The sequence below is a fragment of the Carcharodon carcharias genome, chromosome 11, assembly GCF_017639515.1.
Source record: "Carcharodon carcharias isolate sCarCar2 chromosome 11, sCarCar2.pri, whole genome shotgun sequence".
Taxonomy (NCBI): Eukaryota; Metazoa; Chordata; class Chondrichthyes; order Lamniformes; family Lamnidae; genus Carcharodon; species Carcharodon carcharias.
The window spans coordinates 102,902,749-102,920,626 of record NC_054477.1 but is presented as its reverse complement, the minus strand read 5'-3'; the positions used below and the strand labels follow the sequence as shown (position 1 = coordinate 102,920,626).

General features: G+C 41.2%; 1 protein-coding gene across 7 annotated transcripts in view; it reads left to right on the top strand.

The window, feature by feature from the left end:
• tdrd3 (tudor domain containing 3) overlaps positions 1-17,878 on the top strand; it is a 160,709-nt gene that overhangs the window by 121,650 nt on the left and 21,181 nt on the right. For 3 of the 7 annotated variants that reach the window (XM_041199793.1, XM_041199789.1, XM_041199792.1), the window contains one exon: positions 15,773-15,966. The exons of the other annotated variants lie outside the window; for them this stretch is intronic. In XM_041199793.1, the coding sequence (XP_041055727.1) occupies positions 15,773-15,852 (80 nt within the window). In that variant the 3' untranslated portion in view covers positions 15,853-15,966. Of the gene's footprint in view, positions 1-15,772; positions 15,967-17,878 lie in introns of those variants that run through there. 7 annotated transcript variants of the gene reach the window in all.

The following is a 17,878-nucleotide window of genomic DNA, read 5'->3' as shown; positions in this document are numbered from 1 at the left end:
CCTGGCCCCAAAAAAATGTTCCTGTACCTTTTCCTGTGTTTTCCTAATTCCTAAATGTCCCCCCTTCCCCATTGGAACTTCATGAGCAATTCTCAGAATCTAATTTCTGTACCCTAATGGGATAACAATCTAATGTACCTCCCTCCAACTTTCATTTGCTGAGACATGATCCAGCCTCCATTTTTTCATTAAAATATCTCCCTTAAAGTATAATATATTAGAATACATTTTGCTTCTGTTTCTGAGTAAGCTTTCTGATATAACTGTTTTAATTGTAAATCCTTTTTCTGTAACTCCAATAACCTCCTTGAGGTAGACACTTCAGCCCAGTTATCTAGCAACCTTTCCTCCTGAACAATGTTGTCAAACACAATGCCAACTAATTGGATTTCAAAACTTCTTGCCTTTGGCCTGCCTGCCCTTCTTGTTTTTCTTGTTTCAACCTGTGTGCCTGTGATCTTGTTACCAGGCAATCTGGAAATAATCCAAGATGTTCCTTCTGTAACACCTCTGTTGAAAACACTGCTACAGGCTGCTCAACTACCATAGGCATCACCCACACCTGTGACCCAGCTATATCATTACCCAGAATAAATTGAACCCCTGCAATGGGCAATTTTTCCACACTCCAACAATAACTTCACCTCTTCCATTTATTCGTTAAATTTACTTTCCACAATGGAATAGGTTAATCATCTCCATGAACCCCACTTTAGTACTCCCTCTGAACAACAAATATCACTATCCCACATCAAGGATTGACTAGCCCCTGTGCCTCTTAAAATGTTAACATCCTTACCTCCTCCACCCTGTACACATGGAAAGACTTTCCCTTCACAAACAAAATCTTTAAACGCAACCTGCTCCTCGGAATTCTCTTGAGTAAACTGTGAACACATTCTCACTTCTTTATCTTTCACTGATTCTCCCTGTTTCACCTGTACACAAATCATTGGAAGTAAAAGTACTGTGGGTTCTGAGGTTCAGGCACAAGAGAAACCAGAGCTTTTCTGTACTCCAGCGATTCCCACAGATTTTTCCTGCAATCTCCAACACACTGATTTTGTGCGCTCCATTTTATTACAATGAAAACACCTCAATTTTCGAATGTCACTTCTACCTTCAGCACCTTCCCTTTTATTCTGAGAAAAAACTTCCTGGGAACTTCCAGCTACTCCTCTTCCCCTGATTACCTACCTTCCTTTCAACTGCCGAATTTTTATCCTTTTCCAACTTGAAAGGGTGACAGAAGAAAGGTTTAGCTCTATGAACTAACTCATAATCATCCACTATCTCTCTTGCCTGTCATACAGAATCACCCCTCTGTTCCTCTACATGAATGCCCACTACTAAAGGGATTGAACCTTTAAATTCTTCCAAAAGAATTACTTCCCTAAGAGCTGCATAGGTTGTCTCTATTTTTAACGCCCGCATCCACTGGTCAAAAACACTTTATTTTACTCTTTCAAGCTCAATATAAGTTTTCCCAGGTTGTTTTCTCATATTCCTAAATTTCTGTTTGTATGCTTCAGGAACCAACTCATATGCATTCAAAATAGCCCTTTTTCACCACATAATAATTCATTGACATTTCTTCTAATAGCGAGGCATGTACCTCAAGCGTCCTACCTAACAAGTTAGACTAATAATAATGTTCAGTTTTCCTGTGGCCATTTCATTTGTTTAGCTATCTTCACAAATGAAATAAAGAATGCAGCAATACCTTTTTCCTTAAACTTTGGAAGAGCTTGTACAAATTTAAACATCTCCCCACTGGGTTCTGCTCTGGAGATAAGTCCTTCTTCACCCCCTGGCATCTTTTTAATTGCCAACATTTTCAGTTGAGCTTTCTCTCGCTTCTCTTTCCTCTTCTATCTTCACAATTTCTAACTCCCTTTGATATGCCCCTTCTCTTTACTTTGTTTCTAATTCAAGTTTTTTCAGTTCCTTTGCTTATTCAAGTTCAAGCGTCTTCATTTGTAACTCAAGTCTCTCCACCTCCAGCTGTCACTCACTAGTGTCAGGTATCACTTCCAGCTGTAGGTGCTGTGTTATCCCTTTAATTATATCTGCTTTCTTCACTCCTACAGGTAACCCTAATTTTAATTTATCCACCAACTCTGTTAACTTACTCTTAGATATGTTTTGTAACCCAGTCAGAGTTTTATCTTCTACTACCAGACAAGGCTTAGCAATTGCCAAAGCCATTTTGTAGTCTCAACACTTAAAGTGCTTCTCGTACTCATAACCTTAAGATTCACCAATTCCAAACCAATCAAGGGATTACACATATTATCCCGGACGAGCCCCCAGTTGTTATGACACAGCAGTTGGTAAAGGCTGAGTTGTTTAAATCCCAGAGAGAAGCTTGAACGACTGCGATAATCTGTATTTAAACAGACACCAGGCAAAGCACATTTGATGGTACAAATTCAAAATGAGGTTCCTTTGCAGGCACAGTTATAAGCTTACAGGCTGGTTAGATCTTAAATGCCTCTGACCTATACATACAAACTCCCTTCTGTTTATCCCTAGCTTCCCCTTTGAATGTAAATTTTCAATTGTATTACTAGGTTTAAAATTTTTTTTTACCTCTCCTAACATTAATCCTTTAATTTCACCAATTTTATTAGTAATATAAACACACTGCTTGGTGCCTCCCAGCTAGGTGTAAGACTTTATCCATTCTTTTGTGTGGTTTCTTCAACAAATGCAAATTTCACTTCACCTTTCAACTTCCTTACATTTGTTTAAACAACATCTCAAACTGCTATACATCAAAGCACCTGGATTAGCTGGCTTTAATCCAACTAAGCCACACATAGATACACACACAGACACAGACCTGACTAAGGTCCAAATTAAAAATAATTTCCAATAACATTATAGACATTAATATCTCTTCATGACAACTGTCTGAGAAAATGAAATGACTAATTAAGGGATAGGGTCAAGTATATCCATCAAATGGCTTTTTGGTTCTGTTAAAAATAAAAGGTTAAAGTTCTGGTATGTTTATAGTGTAAGTCACGTACAACAATAGTGGTTAGTCAATAGTGCTTTTGGCCTGTTTGTTACAGTAGGAGCCTTAAAATGTGAAATTTTGTTGTGTCATCCTTTCAGCTATAAATTGGAAGTTCGAATGCTTTTAAAGTTATTAGCTTCTATAGTGATTGTAACACTATTTATCTCAAAGTGTATACTATTGGAAATGTTTGGTCACTGTTTATTCATTACCAATAACTCAGAATGAGACTTACTTTTATATTTAAACCCTTGGTCTAGCTTGTTGTTACTTCTATACTTTCAAAATAGAGGCAATAATTCAAAACTGGTAGTTACCTTTTTGGTAACCTAGGAAGCTCAGATTTCTGGTCCCAATAAATGGGCAGTTATTCCATATACTTGACATCCGTTAATCTCTGTCATTGTAATTTCAGATGTCTATCGTGATTTAAGATTTTATGTAATATGGGTACAAGCCCATTATCAGCAGTAAACAGCATTTTTATGCTTATCGTCATGCCCGTTGTTCACCCAAGCCCTCTGTTTCTGACCTGCATAAAATCTTGATATGCCTTTTCATTGTCATTGTGATGTCCCTATCTGGTCTTGCAATCAAAGCAACAACAAAATCTCCGGTTTCATGTGATATCAACATCCTCAATGTCAGTTGAGGAACTAGAGCACTGCATAGCCCTTCTGGTCAAGATGAGAAGCAATGTCGGATATGACAGCGAGGGTAGTGATATTTAGGAGGTTGGTAGTAAGCTGAACACATGCGTAAAAAGTGAGAGCAGAGAGAAAATTACAGTTTTGGTCCAGACATTAACACGAGCTGAATTCAGTGGTGTCCAAGTGTGGCGTCAAGGAACCCGCTCCAGCTCCACTTGTTGGAGTTACAGCTGGCACAAAGGAAAATGTTTGTGGTTGTTGGAGGCCATCCATCTCAACCTTGGAATATCGTTGTAGGAGTTCCTTGGCATTGTATCCTAGGCCCAACCATCTTTAGCTGCTTCATCAATCACCTACCCCCATGATAAGGTCAGAAGTGGGGATGTTTCCTAACATTAATCTTTTCATTTCACCAATTTTATTAGTAATATAAACACACTGCTTAGTGCCTGTTGATTGCAGAGTGTTCATTACCATTCACAATCTCGCAGATACTGAAGCAATTTGTGTCTGCATGCAACAAGGCCTGGACAACATTCAGGATTCATCTGGTAAGCGACAGTCACACCATTCAAGTGCTAGGTATTAACCATCCCCGACAAGAGAGAATCCAACTGTCTCCCCATGACATTGAAAGGCATTACCATTGTTGAATTCTTACACCATCAACATCCTGGCAGCTACCATTCACCAGAAACTGAACTGGACCAACCATGTTATGGTGGATACAAGAACAGGTCAGATGTTGGGAATTCTGCAGTGAGTAACTCACTTCTTAACTCCCCCCAACACCTGTCCATTATCTGCAAGTCAGGAGTGTGATCAAGTAGTCTCCACTTGCCTGGATGAGTGCAGCTCCAGAAACACAAGAAACCTGAGACTATCTAGGACAAAGCAGGTCACTTGCTTGGCACCTCATCCACCAATTTAAACACTCACTCCCTCTACCACCAACATACAGCGGCAGGAGTGCGTACCATATGTAAGATGCACTGCAGCAACTCACTATGGCTCCTTTGACAGCACCTTCCAAACCTACGACCTCTTTCTTCTAGAAGGACAAGGGAAGCAGATGTATGGGAACACCACCACCTGCAAGTTCTCCTCCAAGTCATGCACCATCCTGATTTGGAACTATATCATGATTCCTTCACTATTGCTGGGTCAAAATCCTGGAATACCCTTCTTAATAGCACTGTAGATGCTTCTACATCAGACGGACTGCAGCAGTACAAGAAGGTGGCTCACCACCACTTTCTTGGGTAGTTAGGGCCGGTCAACAAATTGCTGGGTAGCCAGTGACGGCTACATCCTGTGAAAAAATAATGAAAAAAACACTCTTTCACCTAAGGTGGCCTCCGAATGCCTCGTGGTTAGGGCTGTGCCTTCATGACAGCCAAGTTGCAAATGTGTGCAGTAGATCACAATGAACTTGGACACTTGGATAAATTCTTTGGCCACAAGAGCAAGCCTAAGGCTGGGAATTCTGCAGTGTATAACTCACTTGACTCTCCAAAACCTGTCCACCATTTATCTACAAGGCAAAAGTCAGGAGTGTGATGGAATGCACTCCATTTGCCTGAATGAGCATGGTTTCAACAAAACTCAAGAAACTTGACAGCATCCAAGACAGAACAGTCCATTTGATCGGCACCCATCCACCATCTTAAATATTCACTCCTTCCACCACCTGCACACAGTGGCAGCAGTGTGTACCATTTGCAAGATGCACTGCAGCAACTCGACAAGACCCCTTTGACAGCACCTTCCAAATCCATGTCCTCTACCACCTAGAAGGGCAGACAGGAACACCACCACCTGAAGTTCCTTTTCAAACCACTCCATTCTGACTTGGAACTATATTGTTGTTCCTTCGCTGTTGCTGAGTCAAAAACGTGGACTCCCTTCATAAAAACAATGGGTGTCCCTACACCACATGAACTGCAGTGTTTCAAGGAGGCAGCTCACTGCTACCTTCTCGAGGGCATTTAGGGGTGGGCAATAAACGCTGGCCTTGCTAGCAATGTTAGCATCCCATGAAAGAATAAAAAAATGTCAAATGCAGGGAGCACAAATAAATGCAGTGTAAAGCTGACTTCATGCTGTCTCAATTGTATATAAAAGCTACAGCTATAAGAGAGATTCCTTGTTGTGTTGAGATTTCCAATTCTCCAGCCATCTGTTGGTTATATAAGAATTGATAACAGAACCAGATGTGGGATGGGGCTGAATGCTGTTATATATCATGGCTCATGCTCATTGGATGCTGGTTTATTACCCAAACTCATTTGGTGTAGCATCTGTGCGGTCAGTAAAAGTGCTGTTTTCTCCCTTGTATGGATTTATATACCCGTTCTAGAAATGAAAGGACAATGTGTTGATTGATACCATTATCCCCATCCCCCCATTGATATTTCTGCCCCAGTTCCTATCTTTCAGGTTTTATTTGTATAATTTTTATTACTGGTGAAATGTGCCTGGCCTCTACTTAGTATCTCCCTAATCTGGTCAAAATTAGAAATACTTCTGTGAGCAATCGAAAGTTTGGGGTTACCATTATTGTGATGTTTTATTAATTCACATTTAAAAATGGTGGGGTTATGATGTTGGAGGGGCAGGTGTGGTTAGCAGCGAGAAGTATTTTATCCCATCTGATCTTGGCCTCATCCTGAAAATGTTAACGTTCAGAAGGTGTTCGTGAGGTTTTTGCAAATTGTGGCTTTAAATTTAACTTGTACACCACATGTTTCCTAGGACTTGGGAAACTGACCACAGAACCCGAGGCAAGTTTAAGTAGTAGTTAAAGTGTCTATTTAAACTTTGCAGCAGTGGTAATTTTGGCTTGCTGCCTCTCCTTGACCCTTTTTTTGCTGCCTCTCCCACTCTCTGCTTTAGCCTTCCAAAATATTGCTGTGAGCGACAGCAAGATGAGTGGTAAAGGCAGCTTCGAGTTGCAGGGTTTCAGATGTAAGCTGCAAGCTGGAGAGGTGGCGAGAGGGATGGTTGGCGAGGGAGAGAGGGGGTCGACAAGAGGGAGTGTTGGCAGCGACTGGGAGGGTCAGGGAGCAGGACTAGGTTTGGGCTGCTGCTTAATTTTTTGTTACTCTGATTTGTGTTAAGTGGCTCAACTTGTTCATTATGAAGACTGAAGATGATGTTAGGGGAAGACAAAATGAGTTGTATGCTAAATACCATTCTTAGTTTTCGACTAATGACTGACAACATTTTAATATTTTTTATATAGTCTTCTTTGGGATGTGGCAAGATCAGCATTTGTTGCCCATCACTAATTTACCTTGAGAAGATGGGGGTGAGCTGCCACCTTGAACCACTTCAGTCCATCTGGTGCAGGTACACCCACAATGCTGTCAGGGAGGGAGTTCCAGGTTTTTGATCCAGCAACAGTGAAAAGATGGTGATTTTGTTCCAAGTCAGGATAGTGTGGTTTGGATGGGAACTTGTGGTTGGTGTTTCCATGTGTCTACTGTGATTTTCCTGGATGCTAGTGGTCATGGGTTTGGAAGGTGCTGTCGAAGAAGGCTTGACAAATTGTGTATGGTACAACTGCTGCCACTGTATGTCAGTGGTGGAGAGAATGAATGTTTAAGTGGGCTTCTTTGCCCTAGGTGGTGTTGAGCTTCTCAAGTGTTATTGGAGCAGCACTCATTCAAGCGTGGAGAGTATTCCATTGCACTCCTGACTGGTGCCTTGCAGATGGTGGACAGGCTTTGGCGAGTCAGAATGAGAGTTACTCGCTACAGAAATTCCAGCCACTGACCTGCTCTTGTAGCCATTCCCTTGGGAATGAGGATGACTTGCTTCCTAACCAGTTTGATGGGTTCTGAAATGGCTGATAAGTCCAGTGCGCGATTACAGTCTCTGCTACATAGAGGGCAGATTGTGTTTGAAGGGTTGCTTAAATGGGTTGTTTGGAGGTTTGTACATTCCATCTGACGCCTCTCCTTCACCTCTGCATGTTCCCAACATGGTGTGTTGGTGTGTTCAGTGCCTTCCCAGATGCGCCTTCTTCATGTAGCCACAGTATTTATATGGCTCATGCAGTTTAGTTTCTGGTCAATGGTAACCCAGGATTTTGGTGAAGGGTTCAGCGATGGTAATGTCATTGAATGTCAAGCAGAGGTGGTTGGCTTCTCTTGTTGGAGATGGTCATTGCCTGGCGCTTGCATGGTGCAAATATTATTGGTGCAGAGCAATGTCTGAAAGAAATGTTAATCTTTATTTATTCTTTCAGATGTTGGCTGATCTGCTTTGCTCCTCCAGCATTCTTATTCTGTTTCAATTTTCTAGAGTTTGCGGATTTTGTTTTTATCTTTATTAAATATTAGCCATTTTATTTGTATCGGACCGAAAAATTCTACACAAATAGTTCCTGTTTTATAATAAAAGCAAAATACTGCGGATGCTGGAACCTGAAACAAAAGATAAAATAAAAATAGCTGGAAAAAGGTCTGACAGCATCTGCGGAGAGGAATACAGTTAACATTGCGAGTCCGTATGACTCTTCATCAGAACTGAGGAAATATAAAAATGAAGTGAAATATAAGCTGGTTGAGGGGGGTGGGACAGGTAGAACTGGATAGAGGGCCAGTGATAGTTGGAGGCAAAGAAGAGATTGCCAAAGATGTCATAGACAAAAGGACAAAGGGGTGTTGACAGTGGTGATATTTGCTAAGAAATGTGCTAATGGTGACAGTAAGGGTAGCAAGTGACAGCCCTCGTGGGGGTGGGGTGGGAGGAAGGGATCAAAATAGGCTAAAAGGTGGTGATGAAACAATGGATGGAAATAGTGACGTGACAGCAGTTGTCTCAATTTCTCTGCTCCTCTCACCCACTTTAACCTGTCTCCTTCTGAACTTGCCGCACTCCGTTCTCTCAGGTCCAACCCTGACTTTGTCATCAAACCCGCTGACAAGGGCGGTGCTGTTGTTGTCTGGCGCACTGACCTCTACCTCGCAGAGGCTGAACGTCAACTTGCAGACACTTCCTCCTACCTCCCCCTGGACCATGACCCCACTACTGAACATCAAGCCATTGTTTCCAGGACTGTCACTGACATCTCTTATGCAGATCTTCCCTCCACAGCTTCCAACCTTATAGTCTCCCAACCTCAGATGGCCCGCTTCTACTTCCTCCCCAAAATCCACAAATGGAACTGTCCCGGCAGACCGATCGTGTCAGTCTGTTCCTGCCCCACGGAACTCATTTCTTGCTATCGTGACTCCATTCTCTCTCCCCTTGTCCAGGCTCTTCCTACTTACATCCACGATTCCTCCGACGCCCTATATGATATCAACAATTTCCAGTTCCCTGGCCCCAACTGCCGCCTCTTCACGATGGACGTCCAATCCCTCTACACCTCCATCCCCCACCGGGATGGTCTGAGGGCTCTCCGCTTTTTCCTCGAACAGAGACCCGAACAATCCCCTTCCACCAGTACTCTCCTCCGTCTGGCTGAACTTGTTCTCTCACTGAACAATTTCTTCTTAAAGTCATCTCACTTCCTCCAAATGAAAGGTGTGGCTATGGGTACCCGCATGGGCCCCAGTTATGCCTGTCTCTTTATGGGGTATGTGGAACATTTCTTGTCCTACTCAGACCCCCTCCCGAAACTCTTTCTCCGGTACATCGATGACTGCTTTGGTGCCGCTTCATGCTCTCGTCTGGACCTGGAAAAATTTATTAATTTTGCTTACAATTTCCACCCTCCCATCATTTTTACATGGTCCATTACTGATACTGTCCTTCCCTTCCTGAACCTCTCTGTCTCAACTGGGTGACAGCTTCGTGGAACACCTTTGGTCTGTCCTCAAGCATGATCCAGACCTCCCTGTCGCTTGCCATTTCAACACACCGCCCTGCGCTCATGCCCACATGTCTGTCCTTGGCCTGCTGCAATGTTCTGGTGAAATTCAATGCAAACTGGAGGAACAGCACCTCATCTTCCGACTAGGCACTTTACAGCCTGCCAGACTGAATATTGAGTTCAACAATTTTAGATCATGAGCTCTCTCCTCCATCCCCACCCCCTTTTTGATCCCCCCTTTTCCAATTTATATTTTTAAAATGTTTTTCTTTTCCTACCTATTTCTATTATTTTTAAATGTATTTCCATCCATTGTTTCATCTCCACCTCTTAGCCTATTTTGACCCCTTCCCCACCCCCACCTTCCCCGCCCCCCCCACTAGGGCTATCTGTCACTTGCTACCCTTAATGTCACCATTAGCACATTTCTTAGCAAATATCACCACTGTCACCACCCCTTTGTACTTTTGTCTATGACATCTTTGGCAACCTCTTCTTTGCCTCCACCTCTCACGGGCCCTCTATCCAGCTCTACCTGTCCCACCCCCCTCAACCAGCTTATATTTCACTTCATCAGAACTGAAGAAATATAGAAATGAAGAGTCATATTGACTTGCAACGTTAACTGTATTCCTCTCCGCAATTGCTGTCAGACCTGCTGAGTTTTTCCAGCTATTTTTATTTTTGTTCCTGTTTTATAATGTTGTTCATTATAGCTTAAATGGTTTGAACTACATCAAGAACTTGTATTTATATAGTGTTTTTAACATAAAATATCCCTAGGCACTTCACAGGAGTGTTAAAAAGCAAAATTAGACACCAAGCCACTAGGAGATATCAGAAACATAAAACTATTTAAGGCACAGAAGGAGACCATTTGCCCCATCAGGTTCATGTTGGCTATGAAAGCTGTCTGCTCTAATCCCACCTTCCAGCTCATGGCCTATAGCCCTGTAGGTTATGGCCCCTCATGTCCATGTCCAAGTATGTTTTAAATGCAATGTGGTTTCTTCCTCCTCCACCCCTTAAAACAGTGAGTTCAACACACTCATCAACCTCTGGGTGAAAGAAATTCTCCTTGACTCCCCTTTAATTCTTCTGCCAATTACTTAAAATTCATGTTCCTGGTTATTGACATCTCTGCTAATGTCAGTAGGTGATTCCTGTATGCCCTATCTAGGCTCGCCATGAATAAACCAAACCCAGCCTCCCCAGTCCTTCCTCAGAGCTAAAATTCTCCATTCCTGGCAACATCCTTGTAATTTTTTTCTGCACCCTCTCTAGTGTGATTGCATCGTCCCTGACAGCAATGACAGAACTGTATGCAATTCTTCATCTGCAGTATAAATAATGTTTTACACAGTTCTAGCATAACTTCCCTGCTGTTTTACTTTTGGCCTAACCAATAAAGGAAAATATCCTTTATGCATTTTTAACCACCTTATCTCCCTGCTCTGCTATCTTCAGGGATCTCTAGACATACGCTCCAAGATTCCTTTATTCCCTTACACTTCTCAGAATCCTGCCATTTATTGTGTAATGTTTGAGGTAACCAAAAGCTTGTTCAAAGAGCCAGATTTTAAAGGAGGAAAGAGTGGCAAAGAAACTACGAAGACGGAAAAATTTAGGGAGGGGCTTTCAGAGCTGAGGGCCTTGGCAGCTGATGGCAAGGCCCTCAAGGACTGTGAAGCACAGGTGATTGGGGAACAGAGTGCTTTTAAATAGTTAAAGTTGGAAATTTGGTGCAAGTGGGAATTTGGTGCGGAGAGGGGAGGAAATGCTGCTTTTCTTACCTTTTGTTTTACCTCCAGTAGTTGGTAAGTGTTTTTATTTTATTGTTAATCTAGGATACAAAGTATTTTGCTGTTACCTCACTTTTCTAAATTAACTAATCAAATAAATATGGATAAACAGACATGGCAAGGCAAGTGGTGTACTGTAACTGTAACATGTGGCAGTTTGTGGAGAACATTGCGATCCTGTGATAAGTGCCTGTGACTTAAGCAACTTTGGCTTAGCTGTTGAGCTGAAGTCCAAGCTGCAGGCCCTGCAGGGCATCAGGGAGGAGAAAGTTACCTGGGCACTTTGTTCTAGGAAGTAGCCACACCCCTTAGGTTAAGTAGAATTTTAGAATTGATCAATGGCCATGGTCAGGAGTATGTGATTGAGAGTCAGAGTCAGGTTTGGGGATTCAGGATACAGCAATGGAGGCGCCTTGGTCTTTGACTTGGCTCAACAGGTATGGGGAACTTTCAATCTGTGCGGATGAGGGCAAAATCTGCAGGGTGGATAAGCGAACTGACAATGGCACTGTGGTGCAGGAAGCCATTCAGGAAATTTAGTATTAATAGGGGACAAAATAGCCAGGGAAATAAATACTGTCCTGTAACCATAACTGGGAGTTCCAGAGGTTGTGTTGCCTGCCCTGTGCCAGGGTTCAGGACATCTCCCTGCAACTGGAAGTTAACTTAGAGTGGGAGGGGGATGATCCATTTGTTGTGGTCCATGTAGGAACCAATGACATAGTTAGAATAAGGGATGATGTTCTTCTGAGTGTGTTTTAGGAGTTAGGGTCCAAATTAAAAGTCAGATCCTCAAAGGTTGGAATCTCTGGATTCTTGTTTCAGCCACATGTCAATTGGAATGTGATCGAGCAGATTAGAAAATGAGACAAATGGCTTAGTGGTGTGGGAGGAAGGGGTTTTGATGTAAGAGGTATCTGTTCTGTTGAGATGGTCTCCACTTAAACTGGGCTGGGAATCAGTGTCCTGTTAATTGTATATCCAGGGCTGAGGGTTGGGCATTAAACTAAAAGAGCTGGGGGAGAAGGGGATTTGGAAATCTGAAGAGAAAAGTTGAGGGAATAAAGCGGGGCATTGATTTGTGTCAAGATAAGCAAAGTGAGGCAGGAAAGGACAGGGAATTTAACAGTAATAGTACATCAGTGATTAAGGTCCATGCAAAGAATAGTGGTTTTAAAAAAAAAGGCTCTATCTGAATGCATGAAACATGCACGATAAGATTGATGAACTAATGGCAGAAATAGAGATAAATGTTTTAGATCTCATCGCCATTGTAGAGACACTGTTGCAAGGTGACCGAGGTGAAATAAATAATCCGGGGTACATTGTATTTCGAAAAGACAGACAATGGCAAAGGAGGAAAAGTAGTCCTGATGGTAAAGGATGACAGAAGGACAGTAGTGAGAGAGGATCTTGGCTCAAAAGACAGGAAGCAGAATCGGTAAAGGTGGAAATTAGGAACAGCAAAGATCAGAAAATACTGGTGAGTGAGTAGTTTACAGACCCCCTCCTAGTAGTTATACAATTAGATAGCACATTAAGAAATAACTGAAGCTTGTAACAAAGCCTTTGCAATAATTGTGGGGGGGACTTTAATCTTGATATAAACTGGACAAATAAAATTTTGAAAGGTAGTCTGGATGACGTATTCTATCCCAAATAAGTATCTTCACCTTTAACAGAGTCAATTACACAGATTTGAAGAGAGAGCTGACTACAATTAATTGGGTAAATAAGTTAAAAGATATGGCAGTAAATGAAGAGTGGGAACAGTATCAACATCCGGGTTGGGGGGGCGAGGGGGGGCAGTTACCACTGACCAGAAACTGAACTGGACTAGCCACTTAAGTACTGTGGCCATAAGAGCAGATCAGAGGCTAGGAATTCTGCAGAGTAACTCATGTACTCACTCCCCAAAGCCTGTTCATCATCTCCAAGGCACAAGTCAGGGGTGTGATAGAATAGTCTCCACGTGTCTGGATGAGTGCAGCCCCAAAAACAACAGAGAAGCTCAACCCCATCCAAGACAAAGCAGCCCCCTTGATTGACACCCCATCCACCACCTTAAAGATTCACTCTCTCCACCACTGATGCACAGTGGCAGCAGTGTGTACCATCTACAAGATGCACTACAGCAACTCACCACAGCTCCTTTGACAGCACCTTCCAAACCCACAATCTCGACCACCTAAAGGACCATGGCAGCAGATGCGTGGGAACACCACCACTTGCAAGTCCCCCTCGAAGTCAAACACCGTCCTGACTTGGAGCTATATTGCCACTCCTTCACTGCTGCTGGGTCAAAATCCTGGAACTCCCTTCCGAACAACACTGAGAATCCCTACAGCACATGGACTGCAGCAGTTCAAGAAGGCAACTCACCACTGCCTTCTTGATGACAATTAGTGATGGCCAATAAATGCTAGCCTAGCCAGCAAAGCCCACATTCCATGAACAAAAATAAAATTACAGAAACAATTCTAATTGTTTAAAAGTACATTCCATTAAAAATACAGAAACTCATTGAGAAAGATCCACCCATGGCTTACGGTTAAGGGAAGTTAAGGATATTGTTTGATTAGCTGTAGAGGCTCATAATGTTACAAAAAATAAAAGTAAGACTGAGGATTTGGAATGTTTTAGTAGCTAAGGGCGACCAACAAGTTGTATAAAACAGAAAAAGAATGTGTGTAAACAAGCCAGGAATAGAAATACAGATTGTAAGAGTTTTTCCAAATATACAACAAGGAAGAGAGTAGCTGAAGTAAATATTTTGGTCCCTTGGTACCAGATATAGGAGAAATTATCATGGGAATGAGGGAAGGGCAGACATGTTGAACATATATTTTGTGTATGGCTTCACAGTTGATGAAACAAATTACATACCAGAAATAGAGTAACCAAGGGGCGAATAAGAGTGAGGAACCTAAACATTTTTTCTACTGTTATTCGAAAACGAGATGAAAAGCCCACAAATCTCTCGGACTTAATGGCCTACAGCAGTGCATCACTTATCAGTGATGTTTAGGTTTAAAGAATAAATTGTTAAAAATTCCAGAGGAATGTTGTGCTTTTAAATTGAGATCAATATTTGTTGGATGGATTGCTAACTTGCCAATGTTTAACAACATTTGAATGCACTGTAGCATTGTAGTTGCTGAAGTAATTAAAATATGACATGGTTATGTGTATTCTACTGCCACAAGTGGTTTGTCATATTTTTTCCCCTTCCAATGTTGATGACTGATTTTGGGTTCCAGTTCTTCATGTGTAAGCCTAAATGATAAATGCTGCCAGGCTAGTTGATTTAGGACATTACAGCTGAGCCTGATCCAGATGTCAGTGCCCTCAAATTCTGATCCACAAAGCACTGGGTGGCAGTTATGAGTTTCTAGTTTATTTAAATTGTTCTTAAGGTCATTTTTATAATTTATTTGTTGTGAATTTATGTTGAATTATTTCTCACAGTTTAAGCAAACATATAGGGTTCACAACATCAGTCAATTTTTTTTTATATTTGCTGCCACTATCTGGGTAACGTATTGTTTGCAGCTTCAAATTCATGATTGTAGTCTTGTACCTTACAGGCTATTGTAAAACATTTATAGACCTGACTTTGTGATCAGGCACTTGGAGCAGCACTTGTTGTTTTAACATATTGAGAATCAGTGGCTGAGAGCTCATTATTTCCTGACTTGTGCTTCTTGCATGTCCAGCTTACGCATAGAAATGCCTCATCTTGTAATCGGCCCTTACATTTTTTTTGTTTTTAGCTTGTGTTAAAAGCACTTTGACTCTGTGTATTTTACTTTGTTGCATAGTGGTGTGAATATGGAAATGTTTTGAACCCTCATTGTATTGCTAATTGCTATTCTTGACAAGCAACATATTACTGACTGAGGAGAGTGGCATTTGGGGATATAACTTTTACAAAAACAATTAGAGGTAATTGCTGACAGAACTGATAGTAACCATTGGTGCTAAGTGAAAGGTGTGGGTACTGATGCTCACTACTGCATATTAGAGGTTACAACTGTAATAGTGCAAAGCCTGAATTAAGTAGAAAAAAATAATTCTGCAATGAAGCCATTTTTGTTTCCGGTTTATGAAGTTCAATCTAAGGCTACAGAAAACAGCGCAGTATTGTTTCTGGTGAACTTCATTATACACACTGTTTAAATATTTTGCATGCTAATTATGATGAATTATTTTAAAGCTGTGCACAGATATTCATTTGCTGGCTACCTAAGATTTTTTAGTGCAGGATAGTACTAATATTTGTCAGCTAGCATTTTCATCCTTTCAAATGTGTTTTTTCAAAATTTGCCAGTTGCTCACTGCTTGAGCTTAAATGTTGGGCTAAATCACATTGCGTGTAGAGTAACAATTTTCATTTTGGATTCATTCACTAAGCTAGTTGCACAAAACTAGCTACAACGGGTAACGTTTTATTTTATTCACCATATTATAGAATGTCCTAATGGAGTGAAGGACCCCTATTGTTCGACCATATCGGAGTGTGCACCGACGATTGCAGCCTTTAAGAGATGACCCAATTTAACATCACAGCATGATTGCTCTTTAAAAATAAACTTGAATCACAAACAGTGAAAAATGTATTAAAATGTATTATCTGCAATAAAGGTTTTATACATTTTGTCACAACCTCTTCAGTTCTCTTGCAATTTCTCTTCTGTTGTGTCTGGTAACATACAAATGTACACATCACCAGGATAGTTGAGGTGTATTTACCGGAGAAAAATGTGGCTCTTTTGTTTTGTATGGTTTGATAAAATTTAGTAATATGAAGTCAGAAGTTTGCAAATTTGCTTCATCCCTTGGCCAGGCCATTCAATGGATCGATATTTTAATAAGTGCATTGCTGTGATGTCTCATTGCGTAACTAAAGACTTTTTACATGGTTCGTCTTCTGTTACTCCTCCCATCATTTTAGAAATGTAGGAGGAGCCTGTTGAGGCTGTTTTAGGGGTTTGCCCAATATTCTTGGACAAAAATTTACCAGTTATACAGTTTAACATATACCACTGATCTAACATCAATTGTTGTTTGCAGCAGTTTGTTCCAAACTTATACCACTGTGTGTGTGGTGTGTTTCTTAATGTCACTTGTGGAAGGTCTGGCTCTAACCTTGAGACTATGTTTCCGTAACCCAGACTCCCTCAACCTGCAGAAATATTTTTTCTCTATCTATCCTATCTGTTCCCCTTAATATCTTGAAAACTTTGATCAATTCACCCCTTAACTGCCTCACATCTAAACTTATCTCCTCTATCTCTCTTGCGCTCGCTCTCTCTTGCGCCCACGCCCCCCTCTCGCCCATGCCCTCCTCTCACCCGCGCCCCCGCCCTCTCTCGCACTCGCTCGCTAGTTTTCAAAACATCCAGACAGCTTCTCCTTTTGCTGTAATTCACACAGGCGACATCTGGGGCATTCACCCATGTTTCCTTATCTCCCTCTTTAAATTTTCTTTCTTCTCTCAAAAACACTGAGTCACGTTTGGGTACCTGTCAACAAACAACAGATGTTCTTTCTGACAGGTCATTCCTCATGTGAGTTGTCGAGTTAATTTATAAAGGAGGTCATGATTGACAAGATTGGTTCCATTTTCAACTGGCATCTGCATGTCCACCTTTGCAGCACTTCAGGGTTATTTTTTAAGACACTTTTTGAACCTAAGGCATTGAAACCAGCTGTAACTTCTTGCCATCACATTGGAAAATCAAGTTACTGAGTATAGACTGGAATTAAAAATGAAAACTTGTCTCCCTGACTCTGTCTCGTTGTGGGCTGAGTTTTTTACCTTCTGAGCCAGTGCCTGAAGAGCCCCCATGTTTAATCAGATGAAAATGGAGTTCAGGATGCTTTTTGTTCCAGATTGCGGTTTGTGAATTAGAATTTACTTTTTAGAGTCGTACAAGGTTTGCTATTGTACATAATTTGCTGTTAACATATTTGGTACATGACAGCATTATTTGGAAAAACATTGTTTGAAACATTTTGCTTTATGTGAAAGATTACTTGTATGTGGTTAAACCATTCTATAACTGCACTCACTAATTTTCCAAATACTCAGCAAGCATTATCTAGTTCTTGTTTAGGAAGTGAATTGCAGCTCCTAAATTGTACCCTGAAACAAAAACTCAACTTGAATTCCAGGCTTCCTGGTAGACAAGCTCAGTGATCAAACTGATCTAAGTGAAATCTGTTGTGATATGTTCTTTCTGATGGTTGCAGAGCAACCATTCATTTAAGGTTATTCTGAAAAGTGCAGTTACAGAAGCATAGCTTCTGATAGAGATATGTGTTAGGGAGTAAGTCATGCTTCAGAGTCAATCTGACTGAAATAGAAACTTCTTGGGAACTTTGAGGAAAATAACCATAAGCTTAGACTTGTAGTGATTTAAGTATATTATATAGTGAAAAAGGAAATAACTTTCTTCCCCAAAAACTTCTTCCAGCTTTTAAATTGTGCTCACATTGCATATTTTCAGAAAGGTTTTGACATATATTTAGTCACAAGTTTCAATTAATGTGGGCTTAACAAAGCTTTCAACTT